The following is a 15,179-nucleotide window of genomic DNA, read 5'->3' as shown; positions in this document are numbered from 1 at the left end:
GGCCAACAAGTGCTAAGCATCTCTGGGAACTCCTTCAAGATTGTTGGAAGACCATTTCCGGTGACTACCTCTTGAAGTTCATCAAGAGAATGCCAAAAGTGTGAAAAGCAGTCATCAAAGCAAAAGGTGGCTACTTTGAAGAACCTGGAATATAAGACATATTTTCAGTTGTTTCACACCTTTTTGTTAAGTATATAATTCCACATGTGTTAATTCATAGTTTTGATGCCTTCAGTGTGAATGTACAATTTTCATAGTCATGAAAATACTGAAAAATCTTTAAATGAGAAGGTGTGTCCAAACTTTTGGTCTGTACTGTATATGCGGTAAAGAAACTGTTTGGAGATAACCCCCTGTGTGAGATGTAACATGACATTTTTGCAAGCATAAGCTTGTGTTCCAAAACTATACCTGCCATATCATCGCTAAGTGCCAACTAGCTGGCACCTGTTCATACTTGGCTTTATTCTGCTCAGAAGTGCTGGTCAGTCCTTGCAACATACTGTTGGTGGGAGCCCTAACAAAGCAGAACTCCCCTTCCTACCACAAACAACCTGAACAATAGTAATACCTGAGGCTCGGATATATCACCCACCGGGTGCGGAGCAGAAAATACAAGATGCCATAAATAGGTACAGAATTACATCCCAAGAAAACCATACAGAACCTGTCATCATGATTTAACCTGCTGAAGTAAAGGTATGTCCATGATCGCCCTGTTGTACTGATTTAATGGATACCTGTAGTGAAAACATTCATAGCCTGGTTCTTGTTTAATTCACCTTAGAAGTTTTGGTGCAATAGCCTCTTCGGGCATCAGGACGGGACTTGGGCAGAGTCTTTGTCTCTACTGTGGCCCCTCCGCATTTGTATCAGCCCCCTCTTTTAAATCTAGCCCTAGCGCTGCCTATCGGAAGGACCTTGCATTCATGTCCCATCATTCTTCAGCAAAATGGCACCAGAGGCGTTGCATGCTTAGATTAATCTCCGGCGGTCTCCAGCAAAATGGCACCAGAAGCATCGCATGCTCAGATTAACTCTAAAGTCTCCAGCAAAATGGTGGTGCATGCGCAGAACAAGATCTCGGCTTGTCATTGAGCCGGGACCCCAAACTGTGCATGTGCAGCCACCGGCGCCATTTGTCTGAAGACCGTCAGAGGTTAATTTGAGCATGAGTCGCCTTCGGTCCCATTTATCTGGAGTACGCCATGAATGTGTGCACGCACTGTCCGAGTGAAGTATTGTCTGGGTTCCCACCCTGCTCCTCGTCAATCGCTGTCTTAGCAGAGCCCGCCACTGCCCCTTCTTTCGCTGCACTGTCTGGGCCTCGGATTGTTTAAGCCTTCTATCCTATCGCGTCTTATCAAGGACCGGTGGATTTGGGCTCCCGGTGATCAGCTACTTCCACTCTGTCGGTTGAGGACCGAAATGTATTTGCTCTACGGGTAAGAAGGATTATAGAACATGTATCGAGGAGCTGTTACTGCGAGTGTCCTGCTACATGTCCAGCCAGACCACGTCCCTGGCTTTATATATTCAGTGTTGCATACATCTTATGTCTTACAGAGCGCTGCTGTATGCTTTTTTTTTTTTATATTAGCCAAATATCAAACTATGTAGCCACACAAATAATTAGCGATCCTGACAAAGAACTTACAGGCTGCAGCTTCCTCCATTAAACAGGAATCCAGCATTTTGTAACTCTGACCATACAACAGGCTGAACGAAGTTACATGGACACAAACAATTCAGAGAAATCTGGAAAACAGCTGCAGCTCCTATTGTGGTCATGCAGCACAATATTGGGTAAAGTCATCAATGATATCCACAACATTACTGGACAAGCAGCGCCGGTCCACGCATTTTCGCTGCTGTGTGGATTCGATTTTGGTAAATGTCACCAACAATGTTACTCCTACAACAGAGATTAGTCACACAAGACAGTGGAGAAAAAGCCTCTGTGTGAATGGACCCTAAAGCCATTACACATAATGAAGCAGTCAGTGATTGTACATTACCTTATAGGCAGAGTGCAATACTGAATTTTCCCTCCCTTGGTTTTCACTTCCAGCATGTCGCACCGGCTTCAATAATACTGAGAGTGGCAACGCCATCATCCATTCCAGAAGCGAGAGCAGGAGAGAGACTATCAGCTGGAAGACAATGATTACAGCATTACATGACTATATATACCATACATCAGTCTGTAATATACACCTACGGCTGTGGCTAGTGGCATCCAGCAATAAGAAAAGATGGGGAATACAAGCATTAATTACTAAAAAGACATGTCCTCTCTAATGAGGACCCATCACTAAATTTAAACTGAGTACCTTTTCCAATTGTTGCTGCTCCGCTGATTCGGGAACAGTTTTTCTTTTTCTTCTGCGTCCCTCCGTTCCAAAGTTATACCCTCTGGTAATAATGGTGCAGATTTTCCCTTCAAACAACTGGGCGTGTACAACAGAACTGCTCGGTGGGCGTGTGCTTTTTCTCTTCTCTGATGCTGGCCAATCAATACGTGGCCACGCCCACAGAGAAGGTCTGTGGTACACGCCCAGTTGCTTGAAGGGAAAATCTACATCTTTATTACCAATTGCAATAACTTTGGAATGGAGGGGCGTAGAAGAAAAAGAAAAACGCTTCCAGAAACTGTGGAGAACTCGCAATTGGCAAAGGTTAAAATTAAATTAAAATTTTAAAAATCCAGTGACTGGTCCTCTTTAAATTACATATATATATATATATATATATATATATATATATATATATATATATATATATATATATATATATATATATATATATATATATATATATATATATATATATATATATATAGATATATATATATATATATATATATAATATATATAAGAATAAGCAGTTTGCAATCAGTTGCAGAGGAGCAAGAACATTTTAAAAGGCAATGTGGCAAATCTCAACATATGGCGGTTCACTTCAAATGTGATAATTATTTCATGTCTACAGGTGAGTTTAACAAGTTAAAATAAACTATTAGCACTTTTTTAGATTTGGTTCTCCTGGGTTTGGGTGCACATTTAAAGGAATGAATCCGGACACCGGTTATTTCTTGCGACTTACTCGTTTATCTTGCTCATAAGATGAGGTCTCAGCAGTTGGCAACAGATGCGTCACAGTGGCGAGAAGGATCTGCAGCAGACAGGAGAGAAAAAGCTTTAAACGAGTTCACGTCTCTTAGCGCCATTTCACATCTAAAAAAACGTAGCGGTATTGCTAGGATAGGCCTTCATTTTATGATCGGCGGGGGTCCAAATTCTAGGATTCAAATTAATTCTGACAATGAAGTCCATACGTTTTGCTCCTCCTTCACTGTCTTTCCCTGCACAGAGAGTCTCTCTACCGTCAAAACTACAACAATAACTACATCAGGTCTGCAGTCCCTATAATATTAGGAATTGCAGAATTTCCAGAAGTCAGAATCCTACTGATCAAAAAGTGGCAAGTGTCTTAACGTAATGGAAAACGCGTTTAAGAGAATCTTTCACTATTTAAACTGAGCATCTCCTCCAATTGCCAATGTCCCACTGATTCTGAAGCAGTTTTTCTTTTTCTTCTGTGCCCCCTCAGTTCTAAAGTTATGCCCCCCCGGAAATAAAGCAGCAAATTTTTCCATCAAGCAACTGGGCGTGTACCACAGAATTTCTCTGTGGGCGTGTGCTTTTTCTCCTCTGATGCTGGCCAATCAAAACACGGCCACGACCACAGAGAGGTTCTTTGGTTTATGCCCAGTTATTTCAAGATTATTACAAGGGGGTATAACTTTGGAACGGAGAGGAGTAGAAGAAAAAGAAAAACTGTTCCGGAATCAGAGGAGCAGCGACAACTGGAGGATGCACTCAGTTTAAATAAAAAAAAATCTAGTGACAGATCCTCTTTAAAGGGTTTCTCCCATCTCTGCATTTCTGTGGGACTTCTATAGGAGTTACGCCAGCTACAGTGAACAGCAAGAAAAGCAGTTTCTGCAACTTGGGAGGCACATTTTGTTACTCTTTTTTTTTCCACAAGTTCCCTTTACTTCTATGGAAAGTACACAAACAATGCAGCGTAACTGTACTCGGCTGTTTTCGGAGCCAAAGTAGTTCCGATGTCCGGGATCGGAAAGCATTTTTTCCTATTTCAGCAATGAAAGGCTGAATTGGAAATAACCCTTTAAGTGAACCGTCTCTTTACAATATAACTATAACAAATGGTTACATCATCATATGGATCCAATATAATAGCATTTTATCTCAAACAAAGCTAATACTCCTAAGACCCAGGATTACCGATTCCTATTAAAGTCCCTGGAAACGGCAGCCCATATTTTTTCTAGAACCATTGTAAAAAATAAATGTGACTGTCCAATGGTTAAATAACAGACCAGAAAATCTTGTGCATCACGCCATAAGCCAAAAATGTGACCCACCTCTATGATTTTCAGTGGGTAGTCCGGGTGGTAAATTTGCAGCTGTGGGACATAGTTAAGGAGAACATTCAGAACGCTGCACGCTACTTGTGCCACCACTTTGTTGGGAAACTGAAACAAACAGCAGAACAATCTCTCATTAGTCATGGATGGTATTTCTACCAGACTTAAATCGGAAGCACGAGAGGAAAATGGGTGACATTGTATACAGAAAAATACATCAATGCACATGTGTAACTGTAGTGGAAACAGTAGGACTACAGATGAGCGAACCCAAACTTCAAAGTTCGTACAGGATACTCAGTGTCTGGTGCTAAACTCCGAACATGGACTATTCCCGGAAGTCCGTTCTAATGTTCGGAGCTTATTTTTATTTATTTTACTCACTTATATAGCGTTATTAATTCCACAGCGCTTTACAGACATTATCGGCACTGTCCCCATTGGGGCTCACAAGTTCAGGGGGAAGTTTGGGAGAGAGAGAGAGCGAGAGAGAAGGGGGAAGAGCGAGACAGAAGAGCGAGAGAGAAGGGGGAAGAGCGAGAGAGAAGGGGGAAGAGCGAGAGAGAAGGGGGAAGAGCGAGAGAGAAGGGGGAAGAGCGAGAGAGAAGGGGGAAGAGCGAGAGAGAAGGGGGAAGAGCGAGAGAGAAGGGGGAAGAGCGAGAGAGAAGGGGGAAGAGCGAGAGAGAAGGGGGAAGAGCGAGAGAGAAGGGGGAAGAGCGAGAGAGAAGGGGGAAGAGCGAGAGAGAGAAGAGGGAAGAGCGAGAGAGAGAAGAGGGAAGAGCGAGAGAGAGAAGAGGGAAGAGCGAGAGACAGAAGGGGGAAGAGCGAGAGAGAGAAGGGGGAAGAGCGAGAGAGAAGGGGGAAGAGCGAGAGAGAGAAGAGCGAGAGAGAGAGAAGGGGGAAGAGCGAGAGAGAGAAGGGGGAAGAGCGAGAGAGAGAAGAGGGAAGAGCGAGAGAGAGAAGGGGGAAGAGCGAGAGAGAGAAGGGGGAAGAGCGAGAGAGAGAAGGGGGAAGAGCGAGAGAGCGAGAGAGAGAAGAGCGAGAGAGCGAGAGAGAGAGAGAAGGGGGAAGAGCGAGAGAGCGAGAAGGGGGAAGAGCGAGAGAGCGAGAAGGGGGAAGAGCGAGAGAGCGAGAGAGAGAAGAGCGAGAGAGAGAAGAGCGAGAGAGAGAGAAGAGCGAGAGAGAGAGAAGGGGAAGAGCGAGAGAGAGAAGGGGGAAGAGCGAGAGAGAGAGAGAGAGAAGGGGGAAGAGCGAGAGAGAGAGAGAGAGAAGGGGGAAGAGCGAGAGAGAGAGAGAGAAGGGGGAAGAGCGAGAGAGAGAGAGAGAAGGGGGAAGAGCGAGAGAGAGAGAGAGAAGGGGGAAGAGCGAGAGAGAGAGAGAGAAGGGGGAAGAGCGAGAGAGAGAGAGAAGGGGGAAGAGCGAGAGAGAGAGAGAAGGGGGAAGAGCGAGAGAGAGAGAGAAGGGGGAAGAGCGAGAGAGAGAGAGAAGGGGGAAGAGCGAGAGAGAAGGGGGAAGAGCGAGAGAGAAGGGGGAAGAGCGAGAGAGAAGGGGGAAGAGCGAGAGAGAAGGGGGAAGAGCGAGAGAGAAGGGGGAAGAGCGAGAGAGAAGGGGGAAGAGCGAGAGAGAAGGGGGAAGAGCGAGAGAGAAGGGGGAAGAGCGAGAGAGAAGGGGGAAGAGCGAGAGAGAAGGGGGAAGAGCGAGAGAGAAGGGGGAAGAGCGAGAGAGAAGGGGGAAGAGCGAGAGAGAGAAGGGGGAAGAGCGAGCGAGAGAGAAGGGGGAAGAGCGAGCGAGAGAGAGAAGGGGGAAGAGCGAGCGAGAGAGAGAAGGGGAAGAGCGAGCGAGCGAGAGAGAGAAGGGGGAAGAGCGAGCGAGAGAGAGAGAAGGGGGAAGAGCGAGCGAGAGAGAGAGAAGGGGGAAGAGCGAGCGAGAGAGAGAGAAGGGGAAGAGCGAGCGAGAGAGAGAAGGGGGAAGAGCGAGCGAGAGAGAGAGAAGGGGGAAGAGCGAGCGAGAGAGAGAGAAGGGGGAAGAGCGAGCGAGAGAGAGAGAAGGGGGAAGAGCGAGCGAGAGAGAGAAGGGGGAAGAGCGAGCGAGAGAGAGAGAAGGGGGAAGAGCGAGCGAGAGAGAGAGAAGGGGGAAGAGCGAGCGAGAGAGAGAGAAGGGGGAAGAGCGAGCGAGAGAGAGAAGGGGGAAGAGCGAGCGAGAGAGAGAAGGGGGAAGAGCGAGCGAGAGAGAGAAGGGGGAAGAGCGAGAGAGAGAGAGAAGGGGGAAGAGCGAGAGAGAGAGAGAAGGGGGAAGAGCGAGAGAGAGAGAGAAGGGGGAAGAGCGAGAGAGAGAGAGAAGGGGGAAGAGCGAGAGAGAGAGAGAAGGGGGAAGAGCGAGAGAGGGAGAGAAGGGGGAAGAGCGAGAGAGAGAGAGAAGGGGGAAGAGCGAGAGAGAGAGAGAAGGGGGAAGAGCGAGAGAGAGAGAGAAGGGGGAAGAGCGAGAGAGAGAGAGAAGGGGGAAGAGCGAGAGAGAGAGAGAAGGGGGAAGAGAGAGAGAGAGAGAAGGGGGAAGAGCGAGAGAGAGAGAGAAGGGGGAAGAGCGAGAGAGAGAGAGAAGGGGGAAGAGCGAGAGAGAGAGAGAAGGGGGAAGAGCGAGAGAGAGAGAAGGGGGAAGAGCGAGAGAGAGAAGGGGGAAGAGCGAGAGAGAGAAGGGGGAAGAGCGAGAGAGAGAAGGGGGAAGAGCGAGAGAGAGAAGGGGGAAGAGCGAGAGAGAGAAGGGGGAAGAGCGAGAGAGAGAAGGGGGAAGAGCGAGAGAGAGAAGGGGGAAGAGAGAGAGAGAAGGGGAGAGAGAAGGGGAAGAGAAAGAGAGAGCGGGGGGGAAGAGAAAGAGAGAGCGGGGGGAAATAGAGAGAGAAAGAGAGAGAGAGGGGGGCGAGAGAGAGGGGGGCGAGAGAGAGGGGGGCGAGAGAGAGGGGGGCGAGAGAGAGGGGGGCGAGAGAGAGGGGGGCGAGAGAGAGGGGGGCGAGAGAGAGGGGGGCGAGAGAGAGGGGGGCGAGAGAGAGGGGGGCGAGAGAGAGGGGGGCGAGAGAGAGGGGGGCGAGAGAGAGGGGGGGCGAGAGAGAGGGGGGGCGAGAGAGAGGGGGGCGAGAGAGAGGGGGGCGAGAGAGAGGGGGGGCGAGAGAGAGGGGGGGCGAGAGAGAGGGGGGGCGAGAGAGAGGGCGGGCGAGAGAGAGGGCGGGCGAGAGAGAGGGGGGGCGAGAGAGAGGGGGGCGAGAGAGAGGGGGGCGAGAGAGAGGGGGGCGAGAGAGAGGGGGGCGAGAGAGCATTTTCCAGCTTCGAAATTCGGGTCCCTATACATTTCAATGGGGTTCGGGTTCATGTTCGGGTACTCTGTCAATGCACAGTAAGCTGCCAATCAGTGGTGTGGGCGAGGTTATACAGGGCTCAGCATTCAGGGCTCTGCTAGATCTGCAACAGAGAAAACTATCGTAACTGCTGCATCCAGTAAACTAAGTGATACATCGCTGGAATCAGAGTCTCTGCCCCTACATCGTGCTGCTGTCAGATTACATAGCAAAAATCTGCTGACATATTCCCTTTATGGGTATGTGCCCACGTAGCGTTTTACAAGCGCATATGCTGCGGAATTTCCGCAGTGTAAACGCTTGTGAAACGCTAGGTAATCCGCCCCCCATGGTCCTCAATGAGAATCCGCAAGTTCAATGCCCATGCTGCGGATTTTTCCGCAGCGTTTTTGATGCACTCAAAAATCGCAGCATGTCCATTAATTTTGCGTTTACGCATGCGGAATTGCCTTGTCAATGCAATAAAAAACGCATGGCAATTCCGCATGTCCCAAACGCATCATAAACGCGCGAAAAACGCTTGCCAAATTCTGCAAGCTTTTTTCCGGGAGAGGACATGCGGAAATGAAGCAGAAATTTTCTGCTTCATTTCTGCAACGTGGGCACATAGCCTAAAGTTACAGGCCAAGTCCATTACCTTTGAACTTTTTTTGCAGCAGGTCGCATATGACTCTGAATCCAAAGACTTTAATGCAAATTTCACGTTATCTGCGTCTGTTTTAACAACTATCTGCCAATTAGCCGTTTTTACGGCAAACACCAGCGCTAAAAGCACAAATTTTTTTTATTGTGTGACCTGTCCGAGACTTGATGTATGCATATAACTCGTGCCCAAGGCAACTTTAGCTGTAAACAGGTTGCATGCGCCAAGATGGTGCTCAGTGACTGATACAGTGTAGTGAATGAAGTTACCTTGCATCTCACAAATTATTGCGCCCACGACATAAAAGCTGCAAAAACTGTGTATGGCATTATGAAGTCTGAAGACTACCAACAAATTTTGCAGCATAATGTAGGGCCCAGTGTGAGAAAGCTGGATCTCCCTCAGAGGTCATGGGTCTTCCAGCCGGACAATGACCCAAAACACACTTCCAAAAGCACTATAAAATGGTTTGAGAGAAAGCACTGGAGACTTCTAAGGTGGCCAGCAATGAGTCCAGACCTGAATCCCATAGAACACCTGTGGAGAGATCTCAAAATGGCAGTTTGGAGAAGGCACCCTTCAAATATCAGGGACCTGGAGCAGTTTGCCAAAGAAGAATGGTCTACAATTCCAGCAGAGCATTGTAAGAAACTCATTGATGGTTACCGGAAGCGGTTGTTCGCAGTTATTTTGGCTAAAGGTTGTGCAACCGAGTGTTAGGCTGAGGGTGCCAATACTTTTGTCCGTCCCTTTTTTGGAGTTTTGTGTGAAATGATCAATGATTTGATTTTTGCTTCATTCTCTTTTGTGTTTTTTCATTGCAAGCAAATTAAATGAAGATAATAATACCAAAGAATTTGTGATTGCAAACATTTTCAGGAAGAAACTGAGTATTATCTGACAGAATTGCAGGGGTGCCAATACTTTTGGCCAGCACTGTACACTATGCTGCCATGTAGCAGTGGCTTGGAGCTATTTTTGATCACCTTAATCCTCTTCGGCAAAAATTCTTCAGGTTTAAGATGCAATTGAAATTCCAGGTTCCCCTATGGGTAGGGGATAACTATCTGATCATTGGGGGTCTGAGTGCTAGGACCTCCACCGATCTCAAAAACCAGGGCTCTCATGTGAATGGAGTGAAGGTTGACCAGCTGTATTCATTCTTTATGGGTCTGCTGGAGATAGCGTAGCGCAGTGCTCAGCTGGTCTTCGGTACTCCCATAAGCATGAATGGAGCGGAAAGGATCTTACTACAAATTCTCTCATCCCTTGGCATCACAGACTTGGCCCTATCTTGGATCTCTTCATACATAACAGACCGGACATTCAGCGTCTCCCACTCACGCACCACCTCCTCATCTCGCTCCCTATCTGTCGGTGTCCCCCAAGGTTCAGTTCTAGGACCCCTGCTCTTCTCCATCTACACCTTTGGCCTGGGACAGCTCATAGAGTATCATGGCTTTCAGCATCACCTCTATGCTGATGACACACAGATCTACCTCTCTGGTCCCGATATTTCCTCCTTACTAACCAGAATCCCACAATGCCTGTCAGCCATCTCATCCTTCTTTGCTCGATTTCTAAAACTTAAACATGGATAAAACAGAATTCTTCATCTTTGCCCCATCTTATCTCACTCAACCCCCCCCCATCTGACCTAGTCAATGGCTGCCCACTGTCCCCAGTCACACAAACTCGCTGCCTCGGGGTAACCCTGGACTCTAACCTCTCCTTCAAACCTCATATCCAAGCCCTTTCCACTTCCTGCTGAAGAACTCATAAATATCTCCTGGATCCGCACATTCATTAATCAAGAATCTGCAAAAACACTAGTGCATGCCCTCATCACCTCCCACCTCAACTACTGCAACCTCCAGCTCTGTGGCCTCCCCTCTAAGGGCTCTTTCATACGTCAGTGTCCAGTATGTGTGGTGACAGTTTCCACACGAACTGGAGACATTGACACACGTAAACCCATTCAAATCTATGGGTCTGCGCACATCTCAGTGTTTTTCCACGGACCGTGTGTAAAAATAAGAATAAAATAAAAGCCTTGTACTCACTTGTCCGGAGATGTCCCCCGCTGTAATCCACTGACGCCGAGAATGAGCCGCTTTAGAAAGCGGACCCTGGAGCTGTCCTGAGCTCAGCGAGCGGTGTCCGGTCACTCAGTGAGCTCCGCTCAGTGCAGGGCCCCGCTCACTGGAGCGGTTCATTCTCCCTGGCTCCAGCGGTCAGAGGATTACAGCGGGGGACATCTCCAGGCAGGAGAGTATAAGGATTTTATTATTTTATTCTTATTTTTACACATGGACACAGCGGGAGCAGACTACTACTCCCAATACTGTCCCTTGCAAGTGCTGATCACAGCGCGACCAAGGGACAATAATGAGGGCAGCGTTCAGCACCCGGTGCTTGGGAACAGTGCTAACTGTACACTGATTCCCAGGCGCCGGTATGTGTGCTTATGATCTGGCACACAGTTGCTGGAAAAATCTGGACATGTGAAACAGGCCTAACACTCTCGCACTCCTCCAATCTATCCTAAACTCTGCAGCCTGACTAATCCACCTGTCCCCCCGCTATTCCCCAGCTTCTCCCCTCTGTCAATCCCTGGACTGGCTTCTCATTACCCAGAGACTCCAGTTTAAAACCCTAACCATGGCATACAAAGCCATCCATAACCTGTCTCCTCCATACATCAGTGACCTAGTCTCCCGGTACTTACCTGCACGCAACCTCCGATCCTCACAAGATCTCCTGCTTTACTTCCCGGTTATCTCCTCTTCCAATAATCACATACAAGATTCCTCCCGTGTATCTCCCCTACTCTGGAACTCTCTAAAGGAAAGGAACCTGAAGACCCACCTCTCGTTCCACCACACCGCTGCACGACCAGCTCTATCCTCACCTACTGTATCCTCATCCATCCCTTGTAGATTGTGAGCCCTCGCAGGCAGGGTCCTCTCTCCTCCTGTACCAGTCAGTGACTCATTTTGTTCAAGATTATTGCACTTGTTTTTTATTATGTATACGCCATGGAATAAATGGAGCTATAATAATAAATAATAATTGACCACCACTCTTCAGAGTTGCGGTTCTCAAGATTGGCGATCGGAACATTAGGATAGGGGATGACTTTCAAAGTTGATGATAGCCCTTTAACTAGTTCATTTTATAAGCCGTCCTTACTTTTAAGGAAACGCAGATGACATTAAGTGCTTCTTTGATCTGAGGATGACGCGTTTGATTGACCAGCTCCTCGCACATCCAGATTCCTAAGCTGCAAAGAGCGACACATCTGCCACAGAGAGAACTAGATTAATACAATGTGTGGGATGTCCAGAAAGCATGGCAGCCCGTTCACTGATAATAAAACGCCTACTGCTCACAACCATGGACTTATGGTGCCAAGTATCCAACCCCTTATACTGTCCCAAAGGAAGGAACGACTCCAGAGGACCTACCTTGCTGGCCCAGATGGCTCCTCTCTGGCAGAGCTTAGCACAGTTTTGATGGTGAGCTCCTGCAAGAAGACAAAAATACATTGTGAGGCTGATCCAAAGTGCCTACGTTATCCTCATGGCGGACTGATAAAAAAAAAATTGATCAAGGATGTCTCCTGGAGTATTTAGATATAATTATAAGTGGCCCCAGTCCTATTAATTAAACGCCTTGACATCTGATTTGATGTGCTCCAGCCGTTTACATTTCCTAATTATTGTCATCCCCACTGGTTACTAATCAGCAGCCTCTATATAATACCCCCCATGCCTAACGAGAAAGGATGTGACCCGCAGGTGACAGTGATGGATTGTCATGTGGAGATCAAGAACTGGCTTGTCACTTATCCTTTACACCTAAACCTTCTTAGATCAGGTACTTTTTACTGTTTTATGCCACAAAATGAGTTGGAAATAGACTGTACATATTACAAATCCTCTTAAAGAGATTCTCAGTTACACAGGATAGGTGATAACCACTCTATTGTTGGGGGTCACACTGCCGAGGCCCCACACAGATTGCTCCATTCCATCTGCTTGGACTGTCCGAGGCTGCAGATCCGCGGTACCCGGCTAGCTGGAAGGCCATTCCTTTCATGCATGTCGTTCCTTTAAACAGCAGCAGAAGTACATTCCCTGTTCTGGAGATCTGATGGGTCTCATCTGTCAAACCCCCACCAGTCTGACAGCTATCATCTATCCTACAAATAGGCGATAACTTTTTCATAATATAGAAATCTGAATGTCTATTACACAACTTGGATATAAGGGGTGACGACACAGCTTCTAATCTTAATTAGCCAGCCATCTAGATTTGTTAAGCCAAGAGAAATACACTATTGTGTTAGCGTTGACTTTTGATTGTGTGTGTTTCTTTGGTGGGTCAAGAAGGACATACTGGTATTTGTATAACCCTGAATGTTGACTTCTATTGGTCTGTGAACAATGATGTTTGTTACTATGCTAATTGCATATTGTACTAAACCAGCTAGTTGTTGATTTACAAAAGCACCAACTATGTAAATTGATTAAATGCTCTATCAATGAGACCTGATCCCTGCATCTTTCCCCCCGACCTGCGGCTGATGACCTTAGCCACATATGTAAATATAAAAATGTTTTTTCTATCCTGCTGCAAAGAGAATCAAAGATCAGACAGACTCTTCGGGACAGCAGATGGATAGCATGGTTCCATCCAGAGAGACACAGATTTGGATTCTACAGGATTCCAGCCTAAGGATACACGGCCCTGCCTGGAAAGATACAGATCTGCTCCATTGACCATCAGAGAACTCATGGATACATTTGAGGAAACCAGGTTGGGACGATGAAGTCACCTGGCCTCATGAATATGCTGTTTGGGGTTGCCAGGTGGGACCCTCCAGTCGCCTGGAACCCATGGAGACGTTCGGAGAAGCCAGATTGGGACCAGACAGTCATCTGGCCCCATGGAAACTCTCGGAGAGGCCAGGGTGGAACTCTGGGGTCTCCTGGCCTTGTACCTCGATGGACTGTCAGTTTCCTAAGCTTGCCACTACCTCCTCTCTGTGGGGGCTCGCCAAAAGCGGGGACCCACTGGTTGAGGTAGTTGGCCCTGGAAGCCCCAAAGTCGCAGCTGCTCTATTCTCAGCGGGCCGGGCCAGCGGAAGGGTGAGGACTGTGTAATGTTGTACCATCTTGGGTATTTACTGAGACTGTTCTGTTTATTGTCTGTTTAGTGATTCAATAAAATATTGCCACACGGTTTCACCCTCACCTTGTGTTGTCTGAGTAGTATTATGCCCATAGAAGACCCCGGGTCTTCACATAAGGCTACAACGAAACTCTAGCTGCGAGACAAATCACCCTGTCAAGTACGTCATTTTGCCAGTGCTTTAACAGAACATGATGAAGGTCATTGTGCCAACACTCAAACTGCAAGTAATTCAAATATTCTGGACTTTTGGGTCCTGGTAACAACGCAGCGTCATTCACTTGCATGATCGTGTGATGTAACACTAGCGATGTTGCAGTGAACCCCTATGTTAAAGGGATGCTCCAGAAAGCAGCCGCTCCACCAACACTGCACAATGCCGTATATGTAACAGTGGAATACTGAAATCTCTTTACATCCTGACAAGCTTTCTCAGTAACGGACTGGCCATGTAAAGGTATTGATGGAATTGTCTTTGAAAGGGCTACATGTCCATATAAATAGTCTGGGGGTGAAATCCTGCTGACAGATTCCCTTTAAAACTTAAAGAGAATAGGTCAGCAGGTTTTTGCTATGTAATCTGAAGACAGCATGTTGTAGGGGTTAAAACACAGATTTCAGAGATGCCTCTCTTATCAAGTTCCATGATTTTGTTTGTTTACAATCATTGTTTTAGCACCAGGACCTTATCATTGCTGGGACACAGCATGTGCATGCAAGTCTGACTCCACCCCCACCTGTGATAAACAGCTCACTGTCTATGGACATTGCCTGGTGTGGGCGGGGTTAGCTTTCTCAGCTTTGCTTTATTGCTAAATCTAAAAGCTCTGATTGTGTCAGAACGGCTGCACCCCGTAATCTAAGTGATACATAGATGGATTCAGCTTCTCTTTGCCTACATCAAGCTGCTCTCAGACAAGGTAGCAAAAACCTGCTGACTGATTCCCTTTAAGGCCCTGTTACATGAGTGTTCCCTATCATTAGCCAGTGTAAACACAGCAGAGAAAATCTGAAGAAATAGCAATAATCTAACAGAAGATTGCATCCTTTATGTGGCCTGAGAAATGATCATTGTGGGCAGCAGAACTGCTACATAAATGCTGACTACTAAATGGAAACTTTATATGGGGTGCTCACCTCCATACAGTGTGTAACAACCCATGTAGACGTGCTTATAAACTAGCGCTGACCGACTGTGTATATCATTGTCCGATGTGGATTATGGACAGTACCCTACCTATGTAATGTGCAGGCCTTTTTCTACTACTATATTGATTTGTAAATTATATTAAATGTGGTAATGTTTTAGTGTTCTACCTTTACATCCGTGAACTGGGACATAGCAATCTCTGAGCTACTGGGGAGCAGGGCTGGGAGCTCCTGATAGAGATTAGGAAAGCAGACAAGAGATCCGAGAAGAACCTGAGCCTCCACACGGGGAGCCTGGAAGAAAGAAAGAAGGTGATCAGCAGCCAAACAGCATCACACGCCCCATAACACACAGATCTGCCATCTCCTCACATGCGGGTACAAACACAACA

The 15,179-nt window shown here is 47.2% G+C and overlaps 1 protein-coding gene across 5 annotated transcripts in view; it reads right to left on the bottom strand.

The window, feature by feature from the left end:
* RALGAPA1 (Ral GTPase activating protein catalytic subunit alpha 1) overlaps positions 1-15,179 on the bottom strand; it is a 243,755-nt gene that overhangs the window by 108,704 nt on the left and 119,872 nt on the right. For all 5 annotated transcript variants that reach the window (XM_073638956.1, XM_073638952.1, XM_073638954.1 and 2 more), the window contains 6 exons: positions 14,956-15,081; positions 11,910-11,968; positions 11,635-11,743; positions 4,451-4,561; positions 3,106-3,174; positions 2,019-2,153 (listed from right to left, as the gene is read on the bottom strand). In XM_073638956.1, coding sequence (XP_073495057.1) covers positions 2,019-2,153; positions 3,106-3,174; positions 4,451-4,561; positions 11,635-11,743; positions 11,910-11,968; positions 14,956-15,081 — 609 coding nt within the window. The remainder of the gene's footprint in view (positions 1-2,018; positions 2,154-3,105; positions 3,175-4,450; positions 4,562-11,634; positions 11,744-11,909; positions 11,969-14,955; positions 15,082-15,179) is intronic.

Source organism: Phyllobates terribilis, unplaced genomic scaffold (genome assembly GCF_046119375.1).
Source record: "Phyllobates terribilis strain yellow unplaced genomic scaffold, ASM4611937v1 Scaffold_7__3_contigs__length_470593459, whole genome shotgun sequence".
In the NCBI taxonomy this organism is placed as follows: domain Eukaryota; kingdom Metazoa; phylum Chordata; class Amphibia; order Anura; family Dendrobatidae; genus Phyllobates; species Phyllobates terribilis.
This window is presented reverse-complemented; position numbering and strand designations above follow the sequence as displayed.